We start from the raw sequence: 17,441 nt of genomic DNA, 5'->3' as shown, positions 1-17,441 counted from the left end.
GCTTAGTGGTACAGACTGCTGCCAAGACTGTTGGGGACACAGATAGCCTCACAGACTGTTGGTGGATGTGAACCATGATCAGACCCCCACACGAAGAAATCTATCGATATCCATCAAGATGATAGGAGGATTTACACTTTAAACCTCTACCTGTTCTGGAACTCTGTTCCACACACACACATTCACAAGCCTAAAATGCACAGACACACACACACACACACGTATACACATACAGTCACACACACAAATGTACAATAGTTTGAGTGGCATTGTGATAGTAAATTGAAATGGATTTTAGCTCGCATAGGATACTAGTTCAATAAAGTATACGTGTGTATACAAAGGAATGAACTTTCCAGGTGGCTCACTGGTAAAGAATCCACCGACCAATGCAGAAGATGGAGGAGACCTGGGTTTGACCCCTGGGTGGGGAAGATCCCCTGGAGGAGGAAACAGCAACCCTCTCCAGTATTCTTCTTGGGAAATCCCGTGGATAGAGGATCCTGGTGGGCTATTAGTCCATGGGGTCACGAAGAGTTGGACACGACTCAGTGTCAGAGCACAAACGCACATTCAAAGGAATACAGTACAGCCCTAAACCTGTGTGCAGTGTATTTTTATAAATATGGAACAACAGTATGTATACTCTGCTACTTTTTGTCTTAGGCAGGGTGAGGAAAATCTATTTTCTTATTTGCCTGTCTCGCACAAGTAAACCTTGGCTGGATAAACAAAGTACAGATGAGTTAGAAGAGACCAGAAGACAAGTGGGGAGCGGTGTGAGAGTCAAGGCGGGAGTCACACTTGTCTGTGTTTTGAAGTAGGTTGTTGTTTCGATCATGTCAGTGTGGTCACCTTTAAAACCATGACATTAAATAATTTGGAAATGGGATAGTATGTAGGTAGCTTGCAGAATTGTGGGCAACTCTGAGCAACTGGTTGTAACCTATTGTTTACAAGGAGTGTAAAATAAATATAAATATTCTCAGGGCAAAAGTAAATCTTCTCCATCACATCCCTGGCAATGTTACCCAGATCTTCCAACACCAAGCTATGGACATGAAATTTAGTGGGTGCTCCTTGTTCCAGTGCCTGAAACAATGGAAGGGGGAAGGCAGTTTCCAGATTTCCCCTCTTCACAGCTCTATAATCCAGTTCAACTATACTGACATTCGTATGGCCTGACATCCGTATGCCTTGTGGATGTGCCTAGAGAGAGAAGATGTGTGAGAAGGGTGTTATTAGGCTCCTGTGAAAGCAGAGAAGGCGTTATTCCCTCCCCCAACAAGCCATATGTGACCATTATCTGGGAAGTGAAGTGGAAAAAAATAGACAATGTTTAAGAAAATGATGAAAAATATTATTAGAGGACATCAAATTAAGTTGAATTAAAAGCCCGCAATGCTCTGAAATTGATGGCGAGTTTGCCATGGGCTCACTGTGATTATAATTTGGAGAATCCCTGTAAAACCTGGACCAGGGCCATCCTTCCCTGCTCATGGCAGTTTTTCCTGAAAACTTCCCTGAGAAGAATGAGACATGTCTGTGTGGGACCGTTTCCTGTCCTAGATGGGTGGCGGTGTGTTGCATACAATGCAGAGCAAAATCATTAACGTGAGAAGAAAGAAAGACCCAGACTTTGCTTCTTCACATACCCCTGGAGATTCAGGGAAGGCCAGGAAGAGACAGGTTTTCTGTTTTTGTTTTTTCCAGGAAAAGAGGCCTTCTTTTGCTGCTAAAAGTATTGAACTTTAAGCCACTATCGTAAATATCCTTAGCTTTTTACCTGACGTGCTGGTTGAAACTTATTAATCTGAAGTATTTTCTGGGCTAGTGACATAGGAGTCTCTAATAACCTTTCAGGTAGCTGGCTTGCTGCTTAATGCGTTTTGAACATTTTGGGCACTAGGGCTTTCCCAAAAGGTTTTGCACAATATTTTAAGCCTAAACTGTCTCAGATATTATAGAACACTTGTTGCTGGGAATAGTAGTTCCATGATGTCACCTGCATGCTGGCGACACGTCACACATTTAAAGAGAGCTGGGATGTGCTCGTGTTTGACAGGAACAGAAATGCAAATTCCTGGTGGGTGAGTGGGAAGCACAGGAGACATGGCCCCGTCGATAAAAGGCTTGAATTATTCCTCTGGGACCCTCCAATGACACTGCAGTCTGAGTACTGGGAAGCCACATTTTTTTTTTTTTTTCCTAACGGGCTTTAATTGCTTTTTGCTGAGGCCAGGGATATTTATGGGTTAGGAGATTGCCAAGTTATTTATTAGATAGGGTATCTAGGGATAGACTAATATAAATCACTTAGGCCCGGTATTGAATATACCAGACACTCAGTAATTTAAAAAGCTTTAATAAAAATGCTAAAATATGAGACTTGTCTTTGGCTGTAATGAGACTCAGTTATCATGTTTTTATCAGCGATGTTCAGTCACGGGCCCCTCCCCCTCCTCCGATGTAAGAAAATGGGAAAGCAAAGTGGTCCTTATTTTCAGATTCTCCAGATTTGCTGGAATTGAGACAGCGTTTAGAGATTTGCAGAAAGACGGACATACAATGGTACTGCAGTCCTACGCTCGGTAGGACTTCCTCATACTCAGATATCAAGCATGTTCTCTCACATTAGAAATCTTGTCTTTTGTGGATCTAGTAATGAGTTTTATAAAGGGGGTGCATAAGCTTGTATATGGACTAAGGAAGGCTTCCATGCTGTACTTTCTGTGAGATATGGATCAAAGTACAATGAATGCTGCAGCCAATACCGGGTCTGTAGAGGACACAGTAAAAACTCATGGAGGATAGAGCTGGTGGAATCCCAGAGAACCGAGAACATGATTTTTCTCATTTTTATTTATTTTTTGCCATTGGTTAATAAACTTTATTTTTTAAATCTTTAAACTGTTATTTTAAGCAGTTTTTTGGAGTATGGTTGCTCTATAATGTCACTTTAGATTCTGCTGAATATCAAAGTGAATCAGCTATGCGTGTACATGTATCCCCTCTGTTTTGGATTTCCTTCCCACTTGGGTCATCACGGAGCATTGAGTAAAGTTCCCTATGCTATTCAGTAGGTTGTCATCAGTTACCTGTTTTATACATAGTAATGTGTGTGTGTGTGTGTGTGTGTATATATATGCATATATTTATATATCAATCCCAATCTCCCCTATCCCGTTTCCTCCCTTGCTATCCATACCTTTGTTCTCTATGTCTGTGTCCCTATTTCTGCTTTGCAAATAGGTTCATCTGTACCATCTTTCTAAATTCTACAGATTTGCATTAATACACGGTGCTTGTTTTTCTCTCTCTGACTTACTTCACTCTGCATGACAGACTCTGGGTCCACCCACATCTCTACAAATGACTCAGTTTCATCCCCTTGTATAGCTAACATTCCATCATATATATGTGCCACATCTTCTTTAATAAGAATACCGAAGTAGAGGTACATGCAATATTTAAAGTATATTATTTTTTATGATTCCCTTTGTTCATGAAAACTGAAAGTATTAGTCTCTCAGTGGTGTCTGACTCTTTGCCACCCCATGAACTGTAGCCCACCAGGTTCCTCTGTCCATGGAATTCTCCAGGCAAGAATACTGGAGTGGGTTGCATTCCCTTCCCCAGGGCTCTTCCTGACCCAGGGATTGAACCAAGGTCTCCTACATTGCGGGCAGATCCTTTACCGTCTGAGCCACCAGAGAAGATCCTTTGTTCATAACTAGATCCTTTTGAGCAAATTTTAGCTTTTTCATGTTATAAAATACTGAAACAGGGGTCGTGGAGAGAAAGGGGTTGCCATTTCCTTATAAATGCTGAGTGAGAAAGAGAGGCCCTTCCAGCTTCCTTCCCATGCCAGCAGCCTGCCGTGGGCATTGTTGTGGGCAAGGGCCTATTCCTTTAAGATTTTCCAAGTCCCACCTTCCTCCCGAGATGCAAGGTTTCTGTGTCTAATCCTAGCGAATTTCTTCTTCAATTCTATCTCAGAGCTGGGCACAGGTGACTCCATCTGGAGTACAGGAGTGGGAGCGGGGAGGAAGCGGAGGGAAGGGAAGGAAGTTACAGAGTTGGCAGACAGGAGAATTGCTGGGGAGAATCCAGATGGTTCCTGAAGGACAGTCCAAGGGTAAGGCTGTGTGGAAAGTGGTGGAAACTCAGGTGAGTCCGTTGAGGCTCTGAGGTTGCCGTGCAGGTGAGCAGAGCACAGTAGGGATGCCCATCCCGACTGACAAGATGCCCATCCTTGTCATCTGGGCATGAGTGGCACAGAGCAGGGCAGGAGCCAGTAAATACTCCGATGCCAAGTGAGAGGTGAGCAGGTCGGGAAGGCCCCTGCCAAAGGCTCCAGACCTGGGAGCCTGAGTGTCGGGTGGGCCCCTGGACCAGCTGTCAAGAACATCATGATAGAAGCCCATTTCCACACCCCTTCCTGCCCCTGCCACCCCCGCATTCATCATGAGGCCTTTGGGGACAGGGAGAAGGATGGACACACAAAGGTGATGTCAGAGATCATCTGCTGACAGGGTGTTGGGCCAAACAAACAAAAATCAGGAAGGCCAGGAGCTGATGGAAGAGTTGGAGGGGGTTCATGAAGCCCTAAATGCATGTGGCCTGATTCTTAGGTGGGGGGTCCTCCTCCCTCCTGTCCCTGCCAAGCTGGGCTTTGGTCCAGCAGAACTGGAGCATTGCAGACTCTGCTGAGAGGCTGGAGGGCAGGGCTGGGCATACCCTGGGCGGGATAGTCCCACCTCCAACTCCTTTCTATGCTGCTATCCTCTGACCCAGGAGCGCAGAATGAGGGGCCCAAGGACCTGAGGCAGAGAATGAGAAGCAGTCGGTGATTAGGGCATGCTGGCACATCACGCAGACCACCTCATCTGGTCCTGCTCCCTGTTCAGTGTGGTTGGCATCACCTGCTGTTCCAGGCCATCAGAAGAGGGCAGCTTCACTCCAAACTCCATAGGAGTCCCCTGAAACCCAACATGCCATGTGCGAACTGCGAGGCCAGGAGCTGGCTGCCACGTTCATGAGCCCATGGACCGGTGCTGCTTGTGGGTGTGGTTTGCAGTGCTGAGACCTGGGGTTCTGAAGTCAGTGGGGACTGTGTGCACATCTCAGCTTCTCCTCTGTTGCTGTGTGACATTCAGCAACTTATTTAACCTGTCTTTAGTTCTTCACTGTTACAATGTGCAATTGTAAACCTTCCTGGTAAGATTTCCCCAGAATGAAATAAGTGATGTTTGGGAAGTTATCTGTATGGTACCTCCTGACACTCATGAAGTTCTTTGAAAACTGAGAGTTACTGGCAAAAAAAATTTTTTTTTAATCTATAAGCAGACTTAAGAGCCAATGATATTGACATTTATCATGTGACAGACTCCGTGATTAAAGCATTTTATATTCCTTTACCACTTATTTTTCCCAAGGACCCTTTGAGTGACCTACATCACTACCGCATTTTGCAGTTTGGGAACAAGGGGTTAGAGACATTTTGTGACTCTTTCAAGGCCATGCTGTGAATAGGAGGGATTGTAACAAAAGACAACTCTGACCAAGTAAAGAAGTAAAGAGGAGGAGAGAGGTCTGAGACCAGGGCCTGGGGGTCCTGAAGTGGGGGAGACTTGAGTGAAGAGAGGTCTCGGACTTGCCCGCCAGCTCACAACACACGCTTGACAGAATTGGGGCTAGGACACGAGTGTTTCCTTGGCTGCAAAATGAGGAGGTTGAGCTAGGTGATCCCTAAGGTCCATTTTTGACTTGAAAATTGTATGATGTAAATTAAACCCTGAGATTCTGAGTGTGTGTGTGGCAAGCAGAACCCTCAGGGGGAGGTGGAGAGTCAGAGAGGACAGGACAAAAGAAGGCTCCGGAGGGAGGCATCTCCTGCCCCAGAAAGACCAACAGAAGAGAAAGACTCTGACAGCATGGAGGTTCTCTGATCCTGGTCAGTTGCTCAAATCGTGCAAATTAAAAATAGGAGACGTGTGTCTGTGTCTATAAATAGGTTCCGTAAGAGAGAGTGGAGACAATCATCACAAATGGCCTCAATGGAGCTTGGAGGGTTGGGGATGTTCTGGTCCCCGGAGTATATTCATGTGTAATTCATAACCATTTGTTCTCCTTCCCTACATTCCACGAATCAAACTAGAGCCAAGAATAGAAAATCAGTCAGAGCCCCCCAGGTCTAATCTTAGCCAGGATAGTATAAAACCACATCACACCAGGGCACAAAAGGAGTTCAGCTCACAGTCAGAGTCTGAAACTGCATCAGCTGGTCCTGTCTCTTAAGAATTGGGGTATGACCACACGCAGGCTGACCCAGTTCCAATTCCCTGGCTGCCCCCTGGATCCTGACAGCTGTGTTTTCTAGGAGCCTCTCTATGCTGTCAGTTAAATCCAGCACACGTGGATTGGTGCTAGGGATGCTGAGATGAACAAATAGCTGTCCTTGTTTATGAAGATTCTTCTCTTCTCTCTCACCCGGTAGATGAGAGAGACACTGATAACAGAGCACTGTGAGAAGTGCTTTAATGCTTAACACAGATCCTGACCCTCCCCAAACTTTGCTTGTTCTACCTCTAAATGTCTCTCACATCTCCCTCTCTGCCCATCTTCCCTGCTATACCACACTTGTCTAAGGTATCACCACCTCCCTGCTTGGCAACAGCTGAGCTAGCTTTCCTGTTCCCACTTCTGCCCTCTTCCCAATGTAATCTGTCCTCCTGCAAACACTCATTCCCACCATCATTGTCATCACCATCACCACCACCGCCACCATCATCACCACCATCATCACCACCAACATCACCAGCAGCATCATCACCATCATCATCACCATGATCACTGCCTCCATCGTTATCATCTTATCATCATCACCACCATCACCACCATCATCACCATTATCATCACCCCATCACCATCACCCCCACCACCATCATCATCACAACCATCATCATCATTATCATCACCACCAACATCACCAGCAACATCATCACCATCATCATCACCATCATCATCCAACATTTTAAAGCCCCCCCATTTCTCCTGTAAAAGGATAAAACTCTTAGCATTTCCTCCACAAACCCATGAATTCTGGCCTCTGCCTGTCCAGTCTCACCTTGCATGGCTTTCCTCTTTTTACTTTACCCACAGCCCCCCAAGCTCACCCTGCTTCCTGTCTCTATGTAATCCTTACATATGCTGATCCTTCTGCCCAGGTCTGCTCAGAACAAATCCCTCACCTAGACCCACTGGCCGGGAAGGACCCCCATCACGGGCCCTCCTGGTGTCTTGCACACCCACGGCACCATCACATGTTAACTCCCATGATCGTGTGTCTGTGCTAGTGTTCTCCTGTAGACACCAAGCTCTACAGTTGGCATGAGAGTGGGACTTGTCCTCTCTTCTATCGCTAAAGTAATCCTAGGACATGTTACACACTCGTGTAAATTTTAGAATGAATATATTACATCATTATGCACAGGAAGTCACAGAGCACCTCCCAACACTCACCCTCAGGATGCAGAGTGGTGATGGAGGAGGGTGCTGTATCTCAGTATCAATGTGTAGGTGTGAGTAGGACTTGAACAGGCAGATGAGTGAGAAGGGGCTCACGGGCAGACAACACAGCACAGGTAATAGTGTGGGACGGTGAGTGAGCACGGGGTACCTTGAGCATTGCAGAGAGGCTGACTTGGCTGGGGCACACATGGCTAGCTGTCTTGAAAAGGGGGGAGGAGACAGTGGGCAAGCAACGAATGCTGGAGAGTTAAGCACATGCATGGAACTATCATAAAGGAAGAACGCACTTCCTGAGAATCCCATGTGGGAGGTTGCCCTCTCTCCTTAGTGCAAGAATGTCCGATTCTACCACTCAAGAGCTGATAGGACTGGTTTTTTGTTTGTTTTAAACAGGGTCTTTATAGGGATGTAATTCTTCACTGGAAAATTCATCCTTTTAAAGAACAGAATCCAGTCACTTTTAGTCTATGTGCAAGATTGCAGACCAGTTACTACTGTCCAATTCTAGAGCATCACCCCTGAAAGAAACCCAGGCCCAAGAGTGGCCTCTTCCTATTTGCCCTCTCCCCAGCCCCTGGCAACTAATGTAGTTTCTGTCTCTATGGATTGACCCATTTTGCAACTTTCCTGTAAATAGAAACCATATAACACATTGCCTTTTATGTTTGGCTTCTTCCACATAACAGTGTTTCCAAGGCTCACACATGTTAAAGCATCAGAACTTTGTCTCTCTTCATGGATGCATTGTATTCTACTGTATGGATGTGCTATATTTTGTTGATCCATTCAGCTGTGGTTGAAAGTCTGGGTTGTGTCCAATTGTTGTCAACCATGAATAATGCTGTTATGAGCATTTGTGTAAAATATGTTGTGTGGATGTGTTTTTGTTCATCCTGAGTATACACCTAGGAGTTGAATTGGTAAATCGCATGGTACCTCTGTGTTTAATCTTCTGAGGAACTGCTACACTGTCTGGCGGCTGCACCATCTTACAATCCCACTAGCAATGCGGGAGGGTTCCAATTTCTCTACCTCCTCACCAACTCTTGTTATTATCTGTCTTTTTGATTATAGCCATTTTAGTGGATGTGAAGCGGAAACTCACTGTGGTTTTGATTTGCATTTTCTTAATGAATAATGATGCTAAACATCTTTTCATGTGTATACTGGCTATTTGTATATCTTCACTGAATAAAGTCTATTCAAATCCCTTTGTCTACATTTTAATTGGGTTGTTTGTATTTTTTGTTGTGTTGCGTGTGCTTTTATGTATTTTAGATACCAGTTCCTTATCAGATATATTATTTGTAAAAATTTTCTCCCATTCTGTGGGAGTTTTTTCACTTTCTTGATAGTATCCTTTGAAGCACAAACTTTGCTTCAAATTGAATACAATTAAAAGTTTTTAACATTTCAGTAATGTACAGTTTACCTATTTCTTTTCTTCTGTTGCTTGTGCCTTTGGTGTCATATCTAAGAAATCATGCCTGATCCAAGATCACAAAGATTCACACCTTTGCTTTCTCCTAGGAATTACTTCTTAAATATAGGTATGTGATGCATTTTGAGTTAATTTTGTATGTGATGTGACGTCGGGGTCCAACTTCATTGTTTTTCCTGTGGCTGTCCAGTTGTTCCAGCACGATTTGTTGAAAAGCCTATTCTTTCTTCATTGAATTGTCTTGACATCCTATTGAAAATCAATGGACCATAAATGTATGGGTATATTTCTGGACACTTATTTCTTTTCCACTGATGTAGATATCTACCCTTATGCTGATTTTTTAATAGGGAGACTTTACTAAGGATATGTTGGGGACTGAAGGAAATGATGTATAAGAGCACTTAATACCAGGCTCAAATACATAAACACTCGATATTTTGTTACTGCTCCTGGTGGTGGTGTCACTTTGTACCCCAGAGTAGCCACCTTGAACTTGCACTGTTATTAGAAGATAATTAATTCACAGAATTTAGACTAGAATGGACCTAAGAATTCACAATCTAACGTCTTCACTCAGAACTAACCAAATAAATAAAAGAGACCGCCACCACGTACATACAACACACACACACATGCACACAGAAACACACATCACACATACCCACATCTTAAGCCAGAACTATTAACTGATTTACAATAAGTCACACAGCTATGGAGAAGCCAACATTAGAGTCCACATCTCCTGACAGTTGGTGTAATGCTCTTTGCACCATATCATACTATTTAGTATAGAAAATACGGCATGACCAAGCCTAGCATGTTTGCTGTAATTCCCAAATTAGTCTTAACTCTAGTTTATGAAATTATCTTCCTTGTTAAAACACAAAATAAAAGGTAATCCTTGAAGAATAAAACAATGAGACTTTAAAAGTCTATTATTTTTATAAACTAGCCTTGAGGTTTAAAAATGTACTAGAATGCAGTTCATATTTATATTCATTTTCCCTGGTCTCTTAATATTTTGTTATTCTCTGGGGGTGATGACAATATAATAATAATGTAAAAACAAAAATAATAAGTATTTAAGTCTCTTTGCAATCATTATCTCTAATCTTTTCTCCACATTCCTGTGTGGCAAATATTTTTATCCCCATTTTATGGTTGAGGAAGCTTATACTTCAAGGGCTTAATCACACAAAAAGAAGTTGGAAAGAAGTGGTATGCAGGGACTTCCCTGCTAGTAAGGTGGGTAAGAGTCCGTCCTCCCAATGCTGGGAGCTTGGGTTCGACCCGTGGTCAGAAAACTAGATCCCACAAACTGCAACTAAGACCCTGTGTAGCCAATAAAAAAGTGCCATTCAGACTTTAGCCTCTATGACTCCAAATTATAAGATTCTCTTTTTTCATTTGTTTTGACTGTGCCATTCAGTCTTAAAACACTTAAAACATGGAAGAATTTTAACAGGTGGAATTACCACCCTGGAAACAGGGAGGCGCAGTGCTGAAGCTCCTTCTAGAAATAGAAGCAGCACCCCCCTGAAAGAAAATAGATATGGAAGAGCCAGACCATTTCTTTATAGAAACGTGCAATTTTCCCTACACATTCACTTAGGTTCAGTAGCTCAGATGAAGAGGTAGAGATGAATATCTATTTATCAAGTATTTCCTTCTTATTCTGCAAGCATATATCATGAAATTGTCCCTGCTATCCAAGGCAAACTTCATTTATATGTCTTGACTTAAAATGGAAGGAATCGAGATTGAGAGAATGAGCACTTAGGCACAGATTAAGTCATTTATCTGGAGAAGAGAATGGCAACCCTCTCCAGTATTCTTGCCTTGGAAATCTCATGAACAGAGGAGCCTGGCAGGCTACAGTCCATGGGGATGCAAAGAATCAGATATGACTTAGTGACTAAACCACCACCACCACCAAGCTATTTATGAGATTCTCAATGCCATATATAATATTAACAACCATATATAAATATGAACAAAAGCAGCCAACATTTATTAAGCACTTACTTATTTCCAGGCACTGTACTAGCATGCTATACACATTTACACTCAGTTCTTATAGCAACTAAGAGAGATCAATTCTATCTTCGTCATTCTACAGATGGAGAACCAGGGCTCAGAGGGGTTAAGCCCAAGGCTACACAAGTTTACCAACTGCAGAACCTAAGCTGTGGAGCACAGCCTCTCACACACTGTTTCAGCCTTGTCAGATCACCTTTGTGTAGGGTGGGGCCGGTATATCCAGAGTTCAGTCCCCAATTACCTTTGCACAGAGAAACATTTCTGCTTTAGAAAAACTTTTTTATCTCAGAGCGTGAAATTGTTCGCATCACAGATTGGGTTGAAAATAAACCAAAGGCAACAATAGAGGGTGGATAAATATTTTGAGTTTGGACTGGACAGCTTTTGAAAATAATGCCATGGATGCATATGTAATGATTCACAAAGGAAACTGTGATCTATGTTAATAAAACACATTATAACTGAAAAAAAAAAAGAATAAAGTAGAGAGTATTTCAGGGAGGGGAAAGGGCAGATGTCAAGTGTCTAGGGTGGAGAATACTTGGCAGATTCAAGATATACACTTTAAAAAACTACACGATTATGCGCTACATTTGGGGGAAAGATGCTACTTCATGTCAGGCTTGTTGTTATACTATAGGAACACAAGGATGAATATAGCAGATTCTGTCCATGGACGGAGCTTAGTGGTAAAGATAAATGATATGATAAAGACATAAACAGGAATGCCTTGAGGGCAGAAGAAGCAGTGAAAGCATCATAAAGGAGCTCATATTCAAGTTGAGTATAGAAGGTGAGCAGCCCCTAGGGCACAGAAGTGGGGGTGTCTACCCGCAGAAGGAACATGGTATGTAAAAGCACCAGGAGGAGAGAAAGGCGTAGCCCCAGAGAGGACATGGGGCTCCTTGTCAGGGGAGGAGGGGGCTGGCGCCGAGGCTACGGTCAGGCTGGGAATGATTTGCTAGATCCTGTGCAAAAGTCTGGACTCCATAGTCTCAGCTGGGGACAAAGGTTGGGGGTTAGGCAAAAGCAATATTTAAGAGGAAATGGTGGTGGCTGTATGGGGTCTGAGCTATGAAACAGAGGTGGGTAGAGAAGTGAGGAAATTGAAATATTCCGAGGTAGAGGTGATGAGCTTCTCAACTCAGCCAGTGGCAGCAAGACTGGAGAGGAAAGGCCATGGGTAAGACACACGGGTATCTTTAAGAGCGGTCAGCCATGCTGACAGTACAGAGAGAACATACAAATACCACTTGGTAACCCAGAGCCCAAGATACCTTCCTTCCTCAAGATACTGATTGCAGCCTGATACAACTGTGTTTGTCTGTTTCTCTGTATGTGTGTATGTGTGTGTGTATGTGTGTGTGTGTGTGTGTGTGTGTGTGTATATATATGCATATAACAGAGAGGGATAATATTTTATCTATGTCTATATCTATATCTGTATCTGTATAGGTATCTATATGTCTGTATCTATCTGTCTACTATCAACCCACCCATCCATCCATCCATCTAAAATGACCACAGTCTGAAGTCCTTGTCATTGTGCAGTGAAGCATCTGCCCAGTCATGTGAGAACACATTGTGACCCACCACCGGCAATGAGAAGACAACCAGGTGCACACAAGACCTGCAGGGAGGGTCCCCAGTGTCTGCAGATGTGACTGGAAACATACTGAGCTATTTGTCATCCTTTAATTAGACTCATGTGGGTCCTGCCATTTTCTTTGGGTCATTTCAGCATTTCTAGTGAGATTGTTATACATTTTTGTGTTTATCTGTATATTCATAATCTCTAACAATAGATAGATAGATGATAGAGAGACAGATTCATATGCCACAGATACGTGTTTGAAAATTGAACAAAGCTCTCTTGTCAACATAGGTAGAAGTACTTAAGTCATTTCCAAATGTTCATATATATATATATATGTGTGTGTATATATATATATATATATATATATATATATATATATATAAAGTTATGATGGAAACAGAGGAGGGCCATAATAGTGTTGCCAAATTCAATTCAATCGAAAATCAAATGAGAAGTGTTGAGCGTCTCCCTTTGCTAGCTTGGTGCTGGTAAGACCAGGATGACTGAGCGGCCCTGCACTCCTAGCAGGGCCTTCTCTGGAGAAACAGACTGACCAGGACGTGGTTTCATTCACGGTGGGCATCGCCATGAAGGAAGAGGTGGTGGGAGGACCTTTGAAGCAGAGAATGCAAATATAAATATTGTGTTTGGGGCACTTATAGGAGGTTAAACAAAAAGGTGACACAATATAATGGAAGGGATTCTGTCATTTATTGACCACATAAGTTTTGGCAATTTACTTACCCCTCCCCATGCCTCAATTTCTTCATTTTTAATAGTGAGAATATTTGTTCTATTTATCTCATAATTTGTGAAAAAGTCATGAGATAATGCACATGTAAGCTATTTGCAAACAAATCATATGTTAATAAGCAATAGCTAATATCGTAGTGGTTTAGTTGCTCAGTTGTGCCTGACTCTTTGCAACCTCATAGACTGCAGTCCACCAGTCTCCTCTGTCCATTGGATTTCCAAGGCAAGAATACTGGAGTGGGTTGCCGTTTCCTTCTCTAGGGGATCTTCCCAACCCAGGGATCAAACCCACATGTCCTGCAGTACAGGTGGATTCTTTACCGGTGAGCCACCTGGGAAGCCCTAATACCTATGATTACATATTATGTATTAATAATGATGCCATGATTGAAAACAGAAAAACTTTTCCTTTCTCCCACTTTACTGTCTGTGTTTCCTGTCTTGCTGGCAACCCTCACCCTTCATGCTGTCCTTATCGTCCCTCCTTTCTGGGAAGTGACAGAGGACAGTGTGGGCCTGCAGAGGGTATAGGGGGCAGTGCCTCGGGCTTGGTAAAACATTGGGGTCAACTTCCAGGATCCCACTCCAGGAGGCTCCCTCCTAGTGGGAGGCACTGTCCACACACTTTGGGAAAAGGGAATATCCCCCAAATATCTGTAGAATTTTGCCAATATCGCCTAACCCAGCACCTTTTAAATTATCAGACAAACACATCTGGAAATAGTAGTTCCAAACTGGGGGCTGTACTGAGTGAGCCTTCCTTGGACATCACAGCTTCAATGTCCTAAATCATCCTCCATTGATCAGCTATGCCCCTCACCCTCCCGCCTCAGCTGTGTCCACCTTACAGTAAGTGAGACGCTTGGGTCTCGAGAAAGAGCACTTCAGACAACCTAACCCGTCCAAATAAGCAGATGTTATTCTGAGAATATTTTGGAAGGTGAACTGAAGTTGTTGCTTTATAAAAATGAGAAAAAAAGTATTGACATTTCTAAGCCAGGAATGATTTTTTAACAAGCTGGAAAATACTGAAAAAACAAGGAGTAGGGTTTTCTCAAGAGAGTGCAATGTAGTTAGAAAGTACACTATTCTTTCCCACTGTGTGTTTTGGTAAAATATGTGCAATGAAGTTTCAGACCAATTCCTAATGCAGAAATAATCCAAAACGTGGCAGATTTATAAGCCAGGGACATTTTATTTATTTGCTAACGTGGATTCCCTTATGATGGCAAATGTTCTCCATGTTACTTATGGCTTCTCCTTGAAAAAGACTTACCTCTATGGTCTCAGCAGCATAAAACTCCAGGCTGCAGGGTTTTCTGGATCAAGCATCGGCTATAACTCTCTTCCACCACTGACCCAGGTGGTTCGGAATCTCCTAGGACTCTACCTGTTTGCTAATTCATAATTAAATTGGCAGTTGGAATAAATCAGCATAGATATAAGCTTGGAGCTCCTCTCTCTGCCGACCTTTCTTTTTCTTTTTTTTTTGTTCTCTGTTTTTTTTTTTTATTTTGTTTTATCTTTTTATTAAGAACAATTTAAAATCCATATATCAAAATGAATCTGCCACAGGTATACATGTGTTCCCCATTCTGAACCCTCCTCCCTCCTCCCTCCCCATACCATCCCTCTGGGTCGTCCCAGTGCACCAGCCCCAAGCATCCAGTATCGTACATCGAACCTGGACTGGCGACTCGTTTCATATATGATATTATACATATTTCAATGCCATTCTCCCAAATCATCCCACCCTCTCCCTCTCTCACAGAGTCCAAAAGACTGTTCTATACATCAGTGTCTCTTTTGCTGTCTCGTATACAGGGTTATTGTTACCATCTTTCTAAATTCCATATATATGTGTTAGTATACTGTATTGGTGTTTTTCTTTCTGGCTTACTTCAGTTTCATCCACCTCATTAGAACTGATTCAAATGTATTCTTTTTAATGGCTGAGTAATACTCCATTGTGTATATGTTATTTTGAGAATCTGAAAGAAAATTGAGAAGAAAGCTTTCAGTATCAGAAATCCTCCATTAGAAGCTTTGCCCCACCCCTCTTAGTTTTCAGATTTGTTCAATAGGTTTTTGGATCATTCTTTCAAAGAGGAGTTAAGCAGGTACCCATATCAGCCTTGTGCCAGACACTGTGGAATAGAGGTGGATGTCATTCCATCCTTATCTTTCAGCACCTCACTCTCTAGGTATAGAGACAGGCAGAGACATGGGTAGGGTGGGGGTGAAAAAGGAAAAAGCTGGATGAACTGGAAGATGAAGATTGATACAAATATACTACCATGTATAAAACAGAGTGCTAGTGGGGAGCTGCTGTACAGCACAGGGAGTTCAGCTCATCGCTCTGTGATGACCTAGAGGGGTGGGATGGGGGAGGGGTGGAAGGGAGACTCAAGAGGGAGGGGAAATATACACAGAGCCGATTCACATTGTTGTAGAGCAGAAACTAACACGACATTGTAAAGCAATCACAAAATATATGTTTATATATATTTTAAAAAATAAACTGAGAATAAAAGAGAGTGAAGCAGGTGTAAAATAATCAACTGTAAGGACAACACATCCAGTTCCTTTGCTAGGGGAGGTGGGGGGGTTCTCTTTTCAGGATTTGGGAAGAGGTGAGGGAAAAATGCAAAGGGGAAGTGACCTTTGATGTCCCTTGAAAGATGAGCTGTGTGTTTTCAGATAGGAAGAGAAGAGGAAAAGTGAAGGGGCGATCAGAGAGGGAAGTGTGATGAGATTGTTGCACGCAGGTAGACAGGAACTCTTAAAAGCACTTTGTATTTTCCCTTTGGTTCTACTTTTCCATCCACCATCAGTAACGCCTATCTCTTCAGTTACTGCTTGCTCAGAACGCCACCCTCACACACACACACCTGCCTCCTGCTATGGCCAGACCTTACATAGAACTGCTTTCAGGAGTGCCCTGTACATGTTGTGTTAATGGTCACATTCCTTGATGAATCAAGCATAAGAAACTGAAATAAACTGAAATTGTGATTGAGAATAATATCCATGCTATTTGAATACATGTGAGGCTGATGCCTCCTTTTCTGCAAAGAATCCTTCTCATACATGTCTCTTCTCCTCTGTCTCTTTCCAGTCCCTCCCCAGATCATGAACATCTCCTCAGATGTCACCGTGAACGAGGGGAGCAGCGTGACCCTGCTGTGTCTTGCTATCGGCAGACCGGAGCCAACGGTGACGTGGAGACACCTGTCAGTCAAGGGTAAGGCATTTCCCTGGAGGAAGTTTTCAGAGTTGGTATAGTGAAGCCTCGCTTCTAATGCACAACAGAACTTGAGGAGTCAGAAAACAATGCTGTATTTGTAGCACAGTGATGGACGAGCAAAGAGACCACATGCCTCTGTCACTGGAATTCTGAAGGATTTATAGAGAACTTTTAATGAATCATTTCCCCAGGCCCTTTTGTGACCTTCCTTAGAAGCTTTTTGTTTTCCCAACTATGAAGGGCAGACGTACCATAAGAGTAACTTACAACAAAGACACTAATATTTCAAGGTGGAGATGCACTTGTCAAAGGGTGGTCTGTCCTTTCTAGAAGCAGAGTGCTAGAAAATGCACTGAAAATATTGGTGTTTTTGTACATCTAGGAGAGAAAGGATCTCCTTCTCAGTGTTTTCAGAACATTTACCCAGGGTGGTAGAAAGGTGATAGAGAGGGTTAAGTACTCTCGTGCCTGCTGTGCTGGAAACTCGGTGATTGGTATTAAGACTTTATCCGTGGTCATCTCCAACTTAATAGGGAGGGACCCCGAAGGACAGCAGATCTTATCCTTTTGGAAATAAAACTTACTCCAAGTTGAACTTGAAGAGATGGGCAAAGAGCCACTTGGTGTATTTACCCTGTTAACGGAAACTATGATAAATTCTATAAATTATATAAGAAACAAGTGCTCTCTCAGGCATTAGAAAATCTAAAAGTGAAACCCAGTGAAAAGGAAAATGTGTGGAGTGTGCCTGTGTGTGATATAAAAATAATATAAATCTAGAGGAAAACCTAAATAAATCTTAGGAATGTTGAACTAGACAAGGACTT

The 17,441-nt window shown here is 42.9% G+C and overlaps 1 protein-coding gene across 3 annotated transcripts in view; it reads left to right on the top strand.

The window, feature by feature from the left end:
- OPCML (opioid binding protein/cell adhesion molecule like) overlaps nt 1-17,441 on the top strand; it is a 523,993-nt gene that overhangs the window by 406,475 nt on the left and 100,077 nt on the right. For all 3 annotated transcript variants that reach the window (XM_055581185.1, XM_055581184.1, XM_055581183.1), the window contains exon 3: nt 16,486-16,611. In XM_055581185.1, the coding sequence (XP_055437160.1) occupies nt 16,486-16,611 (126 nt within the window). The remainder of the gene's footprint in view (nt 1-16,485; nt 16,612-17,441) is intronic.

This window comes from Bubalus kerabau, chromosome 5 (assembly GCF_029407905.1).
Source record: "Bubalus kerabau isolate K-KA32 ecotype Philippines breed swamp buffalo chromosome 5, PCC_UOA_SB_1v2, whole genome shotgun sequence".
Lineage (NCBI taxonomy): Eukaryota > Metazoa > Chordata > Mammalia > Artiodactyla > Bovidae > Bubalus > Bubalus kerabau.
The sequence above is the reverse complement of the archived record's forward strand: the minus strand, read 5'-3'. Positions and strand labels throughout refer to the sequence as shown.